The 16266-nt window shown below is 36.6% G+C and overlaps 2 protein-coding genes across 8 annotated transcripts in view; one reads left to right on the top strand and one right to left on the bottom strand.

Moving 5' to 3' along the window:
* Window positions 1-16266, top strand: part of SENP7 (SUMO specific peptidase 7) — a 128000-nt gene that overhangs the window by 443 nt on the left and 111291 nt on the right. For 6 of the 7 annotated variants that reach the window (XM_032477956.1, XM_032477974.1, XM_032477965.1 and 3 more), the window contains exon 1: window positions 13392-13541. In XM_032477956.1, the coding sequence (XP_032333847.1) occupies window positions 13502-13541 (40 nt within the window). In that variant the 5' untranslated portion in view covers window positions 13392-13501. Of the gene's footprint in view, window positions 1-13391; window positions 13542-16266 lie in introns of those variants that run through there. The other variant, XM_014562426.2, reaches the window with a different exon arrangement.
* On the bottom strand, window positions 1955-13929 carry LOC106730092 (putative protein FAM172B). The gene is made up of 3 exons (XM_032480818.1): window positions 13803-13929; window positions 13580-13740; window positions 1955-4381 (listed from the first exon to the last, which is right to left on the bottom strand). The coding sequence occupies exons 1-3, from the start codon at window positions 13927-13929 to the stop codon at window positions 3287-3289; spliced, it is 1383 nt and encodes a 460-aa protein (XP_032336709.1). The 3' UTR covers window positions 1955-3286.

Here is a 16266-nt window from a genome sequence, read left to right as displayed (position 1 = left end):
TCTAACAGTGGTTCATACAGTGTGGTTCCCAGACCTGTAGCGGCAGCATCCCCAGGGAACTAGTCAAAAGGCAAATTTTTGTCCCCACCTGCCAGTTCTACTGAATCAGGAACTCTGGCAGTGACAGCTAGTAATCTTTGTCTTAAAACCTCCAGGTTATCTTGACATACTTTAGAGAACCACTGCTTTTGAAGAAACATTGAAAAGGAAGTAAGAGAATTTCTTGCTTTCTTCTTTAACAGAGACTTGTCATAGCAAATTTGCAAACAGTATGTTCTTTTTTTTTTTTTTCATTAAGATGTGTTTAGTATTGGGAAGTGAAACATAAATTTTGGTGTGGTTGGCTTACAAACATTGATCACAGTCTATTACCTCTGTTTTCCACAAGAAGGGAAAAAAATCATCACATAGTGATGTTAGAAGGTTTTAGGAATTTCCTGAAGGGCTCCTATATCGGTCTTTTCTCTATCAGGACACATTTCTGTTCTGCAACTTATAGTCCAAAATCTGGAGATGTGCTTTTTTGGCTTCAAGCTGCAGAAATAGGTCAACAGCAGAAGTCAAAGTAAGAGAATAGTTTAGGGTGACCCTAGGAGAGAAAGTTTAAAAATCTTTATTTTCAACACAAGTGTTTGTGGCAAAAATGCTGATGTTTTGTGGAGAAAGAGGAAATCAGTTTTTAAATACACAGACCTGTTTATCAAAACAAGAAAAAAATTTTAAATGACAGGATGAATATGCTCCCAGAGCCAAGATATTCTTATAACCAACAACTGAGTTGCTGCTATACCATTAGTTGCAGTTGGCATCATTTCTGATGTGGTAGTCTGAAATATGTCCCCAATTCTTTGACACTCTCAAGAGGTGGAGCCTAATTCCTCCTCCCTTGGACTTAGTAATTTACTTCTAACAAATAGAAAAAAAGTTGACCAGTATGCGACCTCAGAGAGATTATAAAAAGCAGTGTAGTTTCCTGCTTCCTCATTTACCTGGCTGATTCATCCTGGGAGAAGTGAGCTGTCATGATATGAGGATATTCAAGTGACAAAGAATCTCCTTGACCAAACTTTACTTAGGCTCCTTTGAGCCCTCTTCTGGATTAGTTTTTGATCTTGGCCTTCTGTGAGACTGCAAGAATCCTGCTTCGTCATCCTCTGACCTTGGGTTCCTCTCTTATTCAGGTATGGGCAGAGCTAAAAAATAATTTGCAACCTGTTCCTTTTTTTTTTTCTTTCAAAATTTCTGGAACCACCAAAATAAATTTGTCAATGATAGTCCCTATTTAGAAAATAGTATTTTTATCCAACTAGTTGGTCAAGTTAAAAATCTGGTCCTTGTTTTTTCTCCTTATTCCTGACCTCCACTCACAAAATGTCATTCATTGGAAGAATTAAGCATTTCTCTGCAAATCAAAATCACAATGAAATATCATCTCATACCTGTCAGAATGGCTATCATCAAAAAGTCTATAAATAACAAATGTTGGAGAGGGTGTGGAGAAATAGGAACCCTCATACACTGTTGGGAATGTAAATTGGTGCAGCCACTATGTAAACAGTATGGAGGTTTCTTAAAAAGGTAGAAATAGAACTACCATATGACCTAGCAATCCATTCCTTGGCATATATCCAGAAAAAACAAAAACACTAATTCAAAAAGATAATGCACCCCAATGTTCATAGAAGCACTAAATACGACATGGAGGCAATCTAAGTGCCTATCAACAGATGATTAAGATGTGTATATGTGTGTATAAAATATAATGCAATATTACTCAACCATATAAAAGAATGAAGTATTGCCATTTGCAGCAACATGGGTAGAACTAAAGAATATTATGCTTAGTGAAATAAGTCAGAGAAATACAAATACTGTATATTACCAAATGTGGAATCTTAAAAAAAAACAAAACCGAATGTATATGTAGAACAGAAACAGACTCACAGATATAGAAAACAAACTTACAGTTACCAAAGGGGAGAGGAAGGGGGAGGGACGATTTAGGGGCATGGGATACAAACTACTAGTGAGTAAGCTGCCTCTGTTTACTTCTCTGTCTTAACTTTGCAGCTTCTGACAAAACCCCTCTCTTTAACCAAATCTAAGTCTGGCTTCTCTGAGCCCTCTTGAGTAGGTTTGACATTGGGTTCTGCCCTTGGTCTGCTTAATCCAGTTTTAGCAAGAATTCTGCTGAGTCAGTGAAAACCTCCCACTTTTGGTACCTGAACATCCTCTGTTATAACTGATAAAATTCTTCATCCTCCACTCTCAATACCTTACCTCCCTGACCTGCCTTCAGTAAGAATCCTGTTGAGTTGGTCTAGCAAGACTCTCTACTACCTATATTTTAGTAATTTTCCATTCACTAACCCTTGGATATAAATCTCTCTCCACCCCAACTTGTCTGTGTTTGAAGGTAAGCCTGATCTATCTCCCCTACAAAACCCCAATTGCACCAACCCCTTTTGAATACATCTTCCTTACTGTCTTTAATAAATGTCATGAATAATTTTTTTCTTTAACACTACTCCCCCGTAATCTTTTAGCTCTTGCTGAACAGGACTTCCTTCTCCTGTCTCAGGATATTTGCACCTGTGATTCCTTTGCCAATGACTTTGTTTTCCCGGCTAACTGCTATTTTTCAAACTAAGCATCATTTTCTTGAGCTTTTTCCCTAACCCCCAAGACTGTTAGCTCTCATGCTAGAATGTCCACAACCCCTTTTCCCTAACACTCTTCAGTGCTTGCAATTTGTTGTTAATTGTGAACTCCATAAAGATAAAGGCAATGTTGGCCTTGTCTGCCAGTGTTCCCAAAATCTAGTATTGACTGTACATAGTAGATACTCGAATATTATGTGAAGGTATGAGTAAACACACACACACAAGACCAAACTTAAAAAAAATAAAGAATGGAGTTCGCTAATGTTTAATTTTTATGTTCACTTATTTTAATATGGCATCAATAATGTAAATCAAATATTGACTTAATATGTAATTCCTATCAAGTACAGTTTTGATGTCATTCTATTAAACTGTAAGAAATCTTTTCAATAGAAGATTCTCTAACTTTACTACTCTTAACGTGTAAAATATTAATGATGGTATTGACTGACTTCCTGGTTCATAGGCTACAAAAGAGAACATATTCATGTTTTTAAAAAGTAACAAATCAAATTTCAAACAAGAACATAATATTGCATATGAGCTGGAAGTGTTCTTTTTCTTCTACATTAGCAAAGTTTCTCCACGGGACAAAAAAAAATCTTAGATGACAAAAAAGTAAGTTAAGCACTTTGCTTTCTTTTTGTGGAGCTTCTAGTTACTATTGGCATTCGAGATAAATTAACAGCTTTTTTGGCTCTTAAAGCTTTTCTAAAGTATTTAAAAATTGACTGAAGGCTAAAGGAAGGGGCTAAGTTGTGTTCTTCTGTACCAGCAGAAACCATAGGAAACTCCTTTTTCAAAATGGTAGCTACAGGTTTATCCAGAGTCTTCGGACTCGTCACCCATTCACAGCAGTGGTGCTTGATCCATGCTAATAACTGGATGTCATTCCCCAGTTGGTGTCCTATGTGATGTTCAGAGTCAATAAGTGCAACAGCATATACTTTGCTCATCACTTCCCACTTTCTACGTACGAGCAAGTCCATAAAAACCAAGCCTCCATAACCATGTACAATGAAGGCAACATCCTTGCCTTCAGTCTTTGAAATGAAGTAATCCCAAATGTAAGCCATGTGTTCTTCAGGGGAGTTGCTGCATCTTTTTGGAAGGCACTGGAGAGACTGCTGGAGAGAGAAAAGGCTCTCAGCCTGAACCATTTCTCTGGAAGAGGACTCAACATTTGGTGTTAAAAGGCCCTTCCACTCTTTTTCTGTCTTTAGGTCCACAGAATTGTCATTGGGATTTAGCACAATTACATCATAATGTGCCTGCAATGCCATCTGAATACATGGTATCTGACTTCCATGTTGGAGACCATGATGAATTATTGCCTGTTGACTCCACTGACCAGCTCTAAAGACCCCATGATCTTGAAGAACGACAAGAAGAGCAGAATGATGATCTGTTAAAGCTCTCTCACTCATGAAAAAGAAGCTTCTTGGTTCCTTATCTGCCTCTGGTGGGATATATACTCTTTGTAATTTGCACACTTTCTCCAAAAGTACATAAATGTATTGTTCAAGCAAATGGCCCAGGGCCTGGTAGCGCTTGCTATTCCTCTCCAGGACATTTTTATAATAGTTAAAGATGAAAGGCCTATGCGTCTCAATGTGTCTCAATTCAGCTTTTTCATTGAAGTCATATTTAAGTTCTTCTAGTAAGTCAGACTGTTCAATAAATTTTTGGAAGCTCAGTTCTTGAGTTACTGGTAACCACTGAAAGTAAAAAGCAATAATATGTCAGTGTTAAAAAAATTCAGCTTGCTAAATTCTTCCTGTGGGAAATCATGCTAAATTAAGCACTTCATGAAGACATTAACCTTTTATCTTTACCTTTATTATGGTAAAGATTTTAAGTCAAAATAAATGTGAACTATGCAAAGTAGTGAGAGACTGAATACACTAAGGGACAGTGGTCAGGCCATATATAAAAACAGAATTCTGACCCGTAATGTGTAGCAATTTGCCCAGAAAGCCAATCCCTTATCTATTATAAACAGCCCAGGAAAAAGCCAGTCTTATTAAGTCAGACTTGCAGGAAGTCAGGTTGCTACCTCTAGCGACAATCTGAGAAGCTGAACAATAACTTCTGTTACAATTGGCCCCAAATGGCCAAGACTTGATTAATAACTTAGAGCTTCCCAATTTTTACCCCTGCTTCCAATTTAGGATCCACCAGAGAAAGCCAAATATGTACCCCGAATCAGTGACATAGGATGCCTCCCTCTGGTTAGCTTGCCTACAGCTTCCTCATGCCAACAGCATCCAGTTAGGACACACCAGCAACCTTCCCTTTTTTCCACTAAAAAGCTTCTCCACTCCTCTGAGTCCTCTCCTTTGAGTCCTGTCACTCTGCAAGTGATGGTGGCTGATTCCCTTGCTATGGTGAGCTCAGAATGAATAGGTTTTGCTTTTCTCATTTGGTTGGTCTTTGTCTATTTCATTTAAGCATTAAAATTTTTTTCTATTGAATAAATGGCACGGGATGGCAGTGAGAGTGAAACATGAACTAGGCATTGTATATTATGACCAATTTATCTAATAGAAGATATGGTTATTCTGATTATTGTGAGAAGAAAAAAAGTGGCTGACTGAGAAGTTAAGACAGTTATTGTGGACAGAACCCAAAGGGAAAAGAAAAGACTTTGAAAAGTAACTGACTTGCTCTAAAGGCAAATACCCAACAAGTACTTTATGAAGGTAGTTGTCCAAAGCATGAAACTTATTTAGACTGCTCTTGATTTACCATTCCATTAAAAACTTTCTCTTATGGTGTTGCTCATACCAGGTGCTGTTATGTAGTTAATATCTTCTCAGAGTATAAATGACAGATAGGCCTGACCATACTTTAAAAGGAGAAGCCTCTGGAATTAGATTGATTTAGGTTTAAATCCTAGCTCCACATTTTAAGTTGAGTGACTTTTAGCAGATTTCTTAACCTCTATATGAGTTTCAGTTTCTTCAACTTCTGACTTTTAGTTTATACTCTCTGAAACAGCAATCTCCATCCTGCTACTCTGCTTTATTTTTCTTCCTAGCCTACATTACCACCTGACATATAATTGTTTGTATATTTAAAAATTATGTCTCCCTTCACTAGAATGAAAGCTCTATGAGAACAGGAACTTTAATTAACTGCTCTATCTTCAGTACTTTCAAAGCGTCTGGCACAAATTATATAATTTTTTTTTTGAAAAAAGAAAAAAATTTTGAATGAATAAATGCAAAATACCATAACATCATTTATTTCACCAGGCTGCTGAGAGAATTAACTGTAGGTAAAAACCATTTTATGTAGTGTCTCATTAATGGAAAGTTCTTTGAAATTAGATATTGGATGATCTTCCTTTTTGAGAAATGTGAAATAAAAAAAAATGTATCTCTTGCTGAGCCTGCCTTAGTCACTCAACATTGTGATTTTTATCCACATTAATAGTCATTCATTTCATTTTATCTATTTATAGTGTTATGTTGCTTGAATATGCCATAGTTTGTTTAACCATTTTCTTGTTTAAGACCATTTAGGTTACTCCAGTTTTCCATGATTATAAGCAAAGCTGCAACAAACATTCTTCAAGCTATATTTTTGTGCATATATCAAGGGTTTCTCTAGGAAATATACCTAGAAGTGGAAATTCTAGGTCATAGCATCATATTCTATTTTACTAGATATTGCCAAACTGCTCTCTCAAAAAGGAAGATCTATTTTATAATTTGGCATGGATGAGGAGGTTTGCACAGAAAAGCAGTAATCTCTTAGATTTAAAAATACTTTGTTTATTCAGGTGCTGTGCTGAAAATTGCCTTTTTCTGTACTGAAATAAAGAGAAAGGTACTGAATATTTAAAACTCAACAAACTAAACCTAACCCAACTAAACTAAACCAACGAACTAAAGAATCTTGTTAGCTAACTTTCTTTCAATCACAGTTAAATAAACAAAATCAGTATTTTCTAATAGCACACAGTATACAGCATTCAGTTACTCTCTTTCAACTTTAATAAGCGCTTGTGTACCTAACTGAGAGACAATTCTCCAGGGGAAAGAATGGGCATTTGCAAACTGGAAGACCAAAATGGCACACAGATATATAAAGGACAGGTATAGGTGAGGTGAACAGGAGCAAGGGGGGGGGAGAGTATCTTGTAGAATGAAAAGGTAGACAGTTCTCTAGAGTTCACTGTAGCACATTTTGCTTGGCTAATATATTCCAACATGTAACTCTCCCCTGAATTCATTATCTGTTTACGTGATATATTTACTTTAATGTCAAATAGCCATCTCAAACTTAATGCGCCCAAAGCACTCCCTTCAATCTACTCTCACTCTCATCTTGCCCATCTTAGTTAGTGATAACTCCATTCTTTCAGTTGCCAGTGCTGCAAACTTCTTTTCTCTTTCACACATCTCATCTGATCAATTAGCAAGTCTACAGGCTCTCTTATTTGAAATATATCTGAAATCTAATCACCTATCACCCCTCCCTCTCTACTCCCCTAGCTCTAGTCCAAGTCACTATCAACACTCACCTTCATTATTAAGCTTCCTATCCAATCTCTTTGCCTAAACTCTTATTTCCTGGCATGTGGCTAGGATGATCTTTTCAAAACATCTACATTAGATCCCACACCGCTGCTCAAAATTCTCAGTTGTCTCCTCTTTTTCCTTTTGTTTTAAATTGAAGTATAGTCAGTTTACAATGTTGTGTTAATTTCTAGTGTACAGCATAATAGTTCAGTCATATATATAATACATATATTCATTTTCATATTCTTTTTCATTATAGGTTACTATAAGGTATTGAATATAGTTCCCTGTGCTATATAGTATAAACTTACTGTTTATCTGTTTTATATATAGTAGTTAGTATCTGTAAATCTTGAACTCCCAATTTATCCCTTCCCACTCCCTTCCCTCCCTGGTAACCATAAGTTTGTTTTCTATGTCTGTGAGTCTGTTTCTGTTTTATAAATAAGTTCTTTTTTTTTAGATTTTTAAAAGATTATTTAGATATAAGTGACATCATATAGTATTTTTCTTTCTCTTTCTGGCTTACTTCACTTAGAATAACACTCTCCAGGTCGCAAATGGCATTATTTTATTTTTTATGGCTGAGTACTATTCCATTGTATAAATATACCATAGCACACAGAATAAAAGTCCTCACCATAGCTCTCCTAGGTCATTTCCCTCCATTTGTTGCACTTGCTTACTCATCTAGCTACATGATCTGACCCTCAGCTCTTGCTCAGGTATCATTTCCCACCACTCTATTGCTTACTTCACTCTAGCCACACCTGGCTTCTTTGCCGCCAACTTGTGAAGCAAGCTCCTGATTAAGGGCATCCCCCTTGCTATGCCCACAGCTTGGAGCACGTTTGCCCTATATATCTATAGGGCTTCACTTCCTTCAAGTTTCTGCCCAACAGTTATCTGACCAGAGTAGCTCTCTGAGCATTCTATCTGAAAGGGCAATCCCCTCCAGTCCTTCCTTACACCCTGTCTATCTATGATACTTCACTTTCCTCCTTCCTTCCTTCCTCCTTCTCCCTCCTTCCTCTTTCTTTTCTTTTGTACTTATTATCAACTGACATAAACATGCTTATTGTCTGTTTCTCCTCATTAGAATGTAAGTTCCATGACAGTAGGGACAAGGACTTTGTTTTGTTCACTAGTTCTTGGAATAGTGCCTGGTATAGTATGTATTTAAATACTGTTACAATTTTATGGTTTTTGATAAGAGCATAAGTAAGAGCAAAATCCTCTAGCTGTATACACAGGAGAAAGATGCATACAAAACTTTTGAAAAATTATAGAGGCTTCTTCTATAATTCTAAGGCTGATAAATGTTGATTTATTCATTATTCTTAAAGAATATCATATGCATCTGTATATGTTTGTTTTCTTTTTTCAAATTGAGATGGTCCATTAACATAAAGGAGAGAATCAAACTGTTTTACATGCTTAGTTTTCTAAAGAATGGGTTGGAATAAGATAGCTTAACTTCAAAAATAAGAATTTCAGAGCTAAAAAGATGTTATCGATATTCTTAGCTAGTATGTTTATTTTATATAAGTGATGCTTTTAAAGGTAAAGTGATATGCCCAGAATAACTCAGGCAGCTCCACAAGCCTGAGAGAATGTTAATTTTTAATCAGTGTTCTTAAAAATGCATAGTATTTGAGTTTTTATTTGATTCATTCACCAAAAATTTGGTGAGGGTATTTGTTAGCTTAGTTTCCTATGTCAAGTAGTCTAGTCATTTTATGTTGAATGAATTTTTCTTTTAAAGGAGAATAACATATAATCATTAATGAGAATTTCAAATTAGGTCCTTCCTGGATTAGGTGGTGACACAGCTGTTAGTTTTTGCTCTAGGTATGGCTATAATTATTTTAAAAATCATGGTAAACCATACTAAAATTTACAATGTTAACCATTTTTACATGGGCAGTTCAGGGGCATTGAGTACATTCACATTGTTGTGCAACCATTACTGCCCTCCATCCATAGAACATTTTTCATCTTGCGAAACTTTAACTTTGTGCTTAGTAAGCTATAATTTTATATTTCCCCTTAGCCTCAGCCCCTGGCAAACCATTCTACTTTCTGTCTTTATGAATTTGACAAGAAGAGTGTGGTTGGGCAATAGAATCACAGATGCAAAAAATTTAGTTTATTTTGGTTTTAAGGAACTCCCTCTCTAGGATCATAAACTGGTTATATGTAACAATATTTTTCACAAGTGATTAGTAAGCTTTTATGAAAATATGATTTTACAACCTGAGAAGTTAGGATTTAACCTCAGGTTACACAGTAATATACCCTATTACAGTGATTACAGTCGTTTGGTATTCTTAAGAAAGAGGTTGAAGCACAGAATGAGGGATATTTCACTCAGAAAATTAAAAAGTATCTAAAGATACTTATTAAAATGAACATGTTTTTATTTATTTATATACTTAGAAAAACAAAATGAAACAGAAAGAAAAAAAACCCTGAAAAACGTATTTTAAGATTGACTGTTTTGGTACCACGATTTTTATTTCCCCAACAGAGAAATGCAATGAGCATTTTTTTCAGAAAAACAATTATGCCAGTATACAATTCCATTCAGTAAATTGTAGAAAATGACAGAGCTAATGGAATTATATATGTGAAAGTCTGAAAAAAGAGCAAACTAAATCCCTTTCCCCAAATACCCTTCCCCTTGCCTACCTCTCCCCAGGAAATACTAAAGAAGCTTAATTTAATCCACCTGAGGCATAGAAAATGGGGTATCAGAGATAGAAAAAAAATCAGGTGTCACAAATCTTGAGTTTCCCAAATTTGAGTATGAAATCAAATCTTCCAGGAAAATTTCTTAGAAAACTAATTGGTGAATTATGAGGAGAAACTTTTAGCTTTGCCAGCCACCCCTAAAATGCCTTCAAGCAACCACTCTCTGAACTTTACAGAAATCATATAGAAATCAATGCTTTGTATTTCTTTATGGTTGTTATCTCCTAAGCGTGCAGCCCTGGGGCCTATAGTTTGGCAGTTTAGTTTTATTCTTTTTTTTTTTAACTTGGTATATCTTTCTGGGAAACTGTTAAATTCTGACAGCTAGATTTTGGATTTACTGACTGTCCAATCCTAGATCCTATGCTTCTTGATTGCGATTATTCAGAGGTAAGTGGGTGCCAAAAGATAAAGGATAGATAAACAAGATTATATTGTATAGCACAGGGAAATATATACAAGATCTTGTGGTAGCTCACAGCGAAAAAAATGCGACAATGAATATATGTATGTTCATGTATAACTGAAAAATTGTGCTCTACATTGGAAATTGAGACAACATTGTAAAATGACTATAACTCAATTAAAAAATGTTTTAAAAAAAGATAAAGGATAAAGAAGACTGTCTAAAGCCTCAGTTTTACTAAATAGTTACATAAAATGAAAATTTTCTATTAAAATCAACCAAATGGATTAAGGCATAGAAACACTAATATCACATTTTAAGATAGAACACTCCAAAGAAGTTAGTGGTGTATGTACAGAATACCCTGGGCTCAGCACCAGAGCTCAGTGACAGTTTAGGGAACTTAGGTTAAAGGTTTGTCCTTTTATAGCCTCCTAGACAAAACCATCTGCTGCTTAAATACCTTGAGACACTTCAGGTTTTCATAACTTCTGGGAACAGGCTATTATATTGCAGAGCAGTTAAAACTGTTCATTGTCTTAAAAAGGAAGATATCCTTGAAACCAAAAAACCTATACTCATTTTTTTCATGAAATCATGTGTTACTTCACTTATACCTGGAAGAAAAACTTCCTTCATGTAAGAATTCTCAATATTTTAAAGATAAGATTCAACTATGAATGAAAATGAGGCTAATAGCAATATGACACAGTGCTCCGAATGTCTTTGCAAAATCTAGGCATTCTGGGAGCCTATGGTAAGGAATTCTAGATTGTTCATTTTAATTTTTAACATAGTTTAGGATCAGTCTGTACCCAGTGCCCAACCATGTCTATTTACATTCATATTATACTTAAAGTTAATTCACTTGTGAAGAGAAAGGGTCTTTATTTTCATTAAGCTCTCTTCAAAGAAATTGTTAATCAAGGGGATAAAATAAAGAGTTGATATATTTCACACTGCCACTGTGTCTTGAAACTATTAAAACCACACCCATTGCTTAAAACAAAAATACATTGAATACCTAATTTAAACACTTTATATGCACTTTTAACACTCAATAAAGAACCATGCTCATTAAGATCAAATTTTGTATTACAAAATACTGGGCTGATGAATTTCTAATCTTAAATCTTAATTTAAAAGGCTTTATACACTGTGAGCTAAATGTACATAAAATAAATTAACTTATCCCCAAACATACTAAGTCATTCACTTTTTTTGATTTTTCTTCTTTCTTTTAAAATATGGAAGTTTTCACCTTAATATCATAAAACACTATAAAAGATCATAATAGTCTATCATGATAGGCAAAGTGAGGTTGTTAAATGACTCCCTCAAAAGTAGAAACTAAATTTTTTAATCCTTTAGTTGTTTGCAATACAGTCAACTGAGCAGTAGAGATTGTTAAAACTAAATAAAAATACTGGTTTAAAAAGCAAATTTGAAATTCTTGAGCTTAAAGGTCATTTACCTTCAAATATGTTAAGCAAAACCAGCTTCAAAATAAAAAAATACACTGACTCACTACACCTTTACTTGCAGAAATGCTATATTCAATAAGTTTAAATGATACATTTGCAAGCTGAATAATTTGATTAACTTTATAATTTCATTTCTCATAGGTTCACTTCTTACTGCTAAACTTTAAAACCACTTACTTTTATGGAAGCTGTCAGTTTGGACGGAAATGTATTCCTCGTACTTACAATTTCCTTTGTTATGTTTCCATCTCTCAGTTCTATTTCCATCTTTTGCAGTTTATTTGTTTCCTATATCATCAACTGATAAATTAGGCAAGTTTGATTTTTGAGTTAAATCATTGAATTAAGAAGGTTGATGTATGAGGAAACAAAATTCAGAAATTTTTCAGTAAGGAGAGCTTTTATTTGTTAAACAGAAATAAACTAGAGTTTCTAAATGAAAGCCTTGTAGTGAATTTCATTCTCAGCAAGCCCTGACGTATTCTGCTTTTCAGCCATTCCTGCCTTGTAAGACACTCCCCCCAGCTCAACAGGCCTTAGCACCTGGAGGCTTACCTCTATTTTTAGCAGAGACCAAATACAGTATTTAAGACGCAGGGCTGGAGAAGCTCGAGTCTGGGCTCTAGTGGTGAAGTTGGGAAACTCCTTTTACCAGCCTTGGTAAAATGGAGGAGGGGAAGCGGATGTTAAACTCGTAAAACACTCCAATATCATTTTGCCTGATTGGAGCGCTCTGCTAAATTTTGTTTAACTTATTCTGATTAAAGCCTATACATTGAAAAAAATTATTCAAGTATGTACCTTATGGCTAATAAGATAGGACAGTTTTCTAAATTGATAGGCCATATAACAGAACTAAAAAAAAAATCAGTCTAAAAGTACGGGACTTGGAGTTCATTGAGGTCAGGGTTATTCCCTTAAATGCTGTAATAAAAGTTGAACAAATTCATTTACAGCCACTCACTTTCTAGCACCTCAGCATTTTATGTTTCTTAAAAATGGAGGTCCAGCTTATCTTTTTCCCCCTGGGTCTTTAAAAATGGTGAGTTTGAATCGTAAGAGAGATCCTTTCTATAATTACATTTTTTCCCTCAGCTGAGCTAATTTATTTCCACTCCCAACTGTTAAACCAATAGCTAGGCCATTGACTTTTGTTGTCTTTAAATCTTTTTGTTTCTGTGTTTGAGGAAGCCCCTTGAGGACAAATATATAGGAAAGGCCGTGGGGGAAGTAATAATTCAAAAGGAGTAATGTTTTATTCTCATATTTCTGGGGTCCCCTCCAGTAAAGTGGAGGAATTCCTAAAGTTTCCCCTCTTTAATTTTTAATCAACCTAATCTTCAAAGTCAACAACGCCTTTATGATCTCGGGCTAAAAGGTCGCACCCAGCCTCAGTTTCCCGTTGTGGCAGAAGATGAGAAAAACACCAAAAGAGCAACGGAGCGGGTAACCCGAAGAGAAAACAAGTCCCAGGAAGTGATTTCCGGGTGGCGGTGGGAGGGGCGGCCAACTTCCGGCCTGAGGGCAGGCGGCGACGGCTCTTGCGCAGGCGCAGTTCACCCTTTCCTGGCTTTTTTTTTTTTTCCTCTCCCCTCCCCCTCCCTCCCCCAGCCTGAGGGGTCTTGACAGCGACAGCAACTGCGAATCCAGCGGGAGGAGGAGAAGATGGACAAGGAGAAGGCCGGGCGACGGCGAGCTCCATCCGGTGAGAAAGGGTCGAGGGCTGAGCATATCGTCTCCTACCTTGGGCAAATGAGAGGTTCTGACGGCGACGGGCGCTGCGGCCCGGAGCTGCGAGGGCTCGGGCTCGGACTCCGGCGGGGGCGGGGAAGGGAGGGGAGGAGACGGGAGGGGAGGGAGCGGAGGGGCGCGCACAATGGAAGACTCCGGGATCTCCCTGGCCCCTGCGAGTCGAAGACCCAGTCCGAGCTGTCATCAAAGCCTCGCCTACTCTTCACCTCAGTACCCCTTTCATTTTCCTCCTCCTCCGGCGAGCACCTTGCTTGTGTCTCGTCGGCCCACGGATCTTCCCGGTTGGCTTGCGGCTCTCCTGCCACGCCTTCCTCATAATTCCACCAATGTTCCAGTTTCATTTCCAGCTTCCCAGCGCCTGACCCCGCTTTCCCCTTTCTTTGATTCTCGGCTTTGCCTATGTCTTACCCCCCCACCCCCACCTCCAGGCAGGTAGAAGTGGCTGCAAAGGAGAGGCGGGGTTTGCTAATAGACGCTATATTCCTGGTATAAACGCTGCAACGTGTCTTGTTCTTTTGAGCGGGCCTGCTCAATAACCCTTTTTCTTTTCTAGCTTCTCCCTTCTTCCAAAAGTGATTAAAGAGTCGCACAAAGGATTTGAAGCCGTGTTTCACTGTGTTTTTATTCTCAGCATATTTTTGTTTTTGAAGTTCCTTTATGAGTTAAATGACTATCTTCAGTTTTGGGTACAACATCTTAAAAGCACAAAAGTGGAGTTGTAAGACGTGAGGTTGAGTTCCTCCCAGTCAACAAGTTTTTGTTAAAGATCTCATCCAATAAGGGTACCGCAATTTCTGTGTTAAGTCCTGTAGACCTACCAAAGTAGGGGGGACGAGGTCTCAGCTTACAGTCTAGTATACAACAGCCGTTGCATCGATCATTTCATTTCATTTTCTCATTTCTTATTGTGCCGTCTATTGTTGCATAGGCAGTCTTAACAATTCCATATTTATTTAGGAGTGCCTTTGTGGTAGTGCGTCTCAAACTTTTTTTGGCCTTATCCACAAAGGAGAGTGAACATGGAACTCAGGGACATTGCCTGAAGCAGTTGAAAACCTGTAATTGCCTTTTCATAAGCAAACAGTGTATATACCCTTTTGTGTATGTGTGTGTGTGTGTGCGCGTGTATTTTAGAGATATTCTTTGCCTTTGAAAGTATATGTATGTATTACATATACATATATACACACATATATGTATGTATATGCCTCCAATGGATCGATGTTTGTTTTAATATACTTTTGTCCCCTAAAGCCTTTAAGTAAAATGGACACATTAGAAAAATTCACAGTGTTTATCTGGTGTCATTTGTGTGCTTCCTAACGCAGAACTTTAGCAGTAATCATATCTTTGTTGAAGATGCACAACCTTTTTTCAATAAATGCATTTCGTCTTGACTTAATACATTTTTTCTGGGAGAGAGGTAAGATGTTAGACTTGTCTTTGAGCACATCCCACCCTCTTTACCTGGTTACACTTAGATATATTCATTTATTTGTTTATGTTAATTTGGTGCAAGTAGTTGTGGGAAGTAAAATTGGAGATTAAAATTGTTAATTCTTAAAAGGCATTGATATTTGTGTGTTCTCTCTCTGGGGAGGATTTTTTTTTTCTCCTGCTAACTTCCCTTTTGGAACTAACTGTCCTTTCTGAAAAGTAATTATTAACATATAATAAAAACCAGTCTCAAATCTCATATTACCTAGCTGTTCTCCAGTATTTATCTGGTTTTAAGAGATGAATATTAATTTTTAGGAATGATTCTTTTCTTAATAGTGTAGATTTAATTTTCTCACATAAATTCTCAGAAATAAAACAAATGATCAGTTGGTTTAAAGGAATTTTGAATTCTGTGTGACATTTATATGCATGCAGTTGCCATTTCATTAGGAGGGTTGCTAGCTGGATCTCAAATGACTGGAAGTGATATTTATGGTCATGAGAATTTCAGAAGTATCCAAAGATAGGAATTTGATTAATAAAACAGGAAGAATTAAATGTTAGAGGTATAAAGAAGGTGGATGGCAATAGAAAGAGAAAACAAGACACAAGTTTCAAGTTTCCTCTGTGAAACTTCACTAGGTTTCCCTGAACTTCTTTCTGAACAAGGAAGAACTATGAAGGGTTCCTTCATTTTGCTCAGAACTCTTGTAGTTGCAAGCAGTAGAAGCCCCATTCCGGCTGGCTTAAGCAAAACATAAAATGAGTGTTTGTGGACTCGCATAACTGATAACTGTAGGAGTTGGATAGCTTCTGGCATGACTGTATTTATTTTAGGCACTGGTTCTCAAGGTGTGGCCTGGTGACCTCTGGGTTCCCTGGGACCTTTTTGGGTCTGTGAGGTCAAAGTTTTTCATAATTTTAAGCCATTGTTTGCCTTTTCCTCGTATTCTCCCACGTGTGTTCAGTAGAGTTTTTCCAGAGGCTACATGACATGTATCACAGCAAATTGAATACAGAAGCATATAGGGGAAATCATCTGCTTTTTATTAAGCCAGATGTTAAAGAGATTTGCGAAAAGTAAAATAATGCCATTCTAATTTGGGGGGGAAATGATGTTATTTTAAAATATTTTAGGTATGTTAACATGCAATATGTTTATTGTTTGTTTTAAAATGACTTAATAAAGAAAAATTCCCTCTGTAGAAGACCCACAAAAACTCTGATTACCCTACTTT

The sequence above is a fragment of the Camelus ferus genome, chromosome 1 (assembly GCF_009834535.1).
Source record: "Camelus ferus isolate YT-003-E chromosome 1, BCGSAC_Cfer_1.0, whole genome shotgun sequence".
In the NCBI taxonomy this organism is placed as follows: Eukaryota; Metazoa; Chordata; class Mammalia; order Artiodactyla; family Camelidae; genus Camelus; species Camelus ferus.
Note: the sequence above shows the minus strand (reverse complement) of the source record. Positions and strands in the feature narration are given on the sequence as shown.

Excerpts from the sequence above, each read along its gene's own strand:
- LOC106730092 (XM_032480818.1), bottom strand. The coding sequence starts at position 13,929 with ATGAAACTGGAACATTGGTGGAATTATGAGGAAGGCGTGGCAGGAGAG. Across the intron at positions 13,741-13,802 it reads GGAGGAGGAAAATGAAAGGG|GGGCCAGGGAGATCCCGGAG; the intron begins GTACTGAGGTGA and ends TTCGACTCGCAG. Across the intron at positions 4,382-13,579 it reads GAACCTCTCATTTGCCCAAG|TGGTTACCAGTAACTCAAGA; the intron begins GTAGGAGACGAT and ends TTTTACTTTCAG.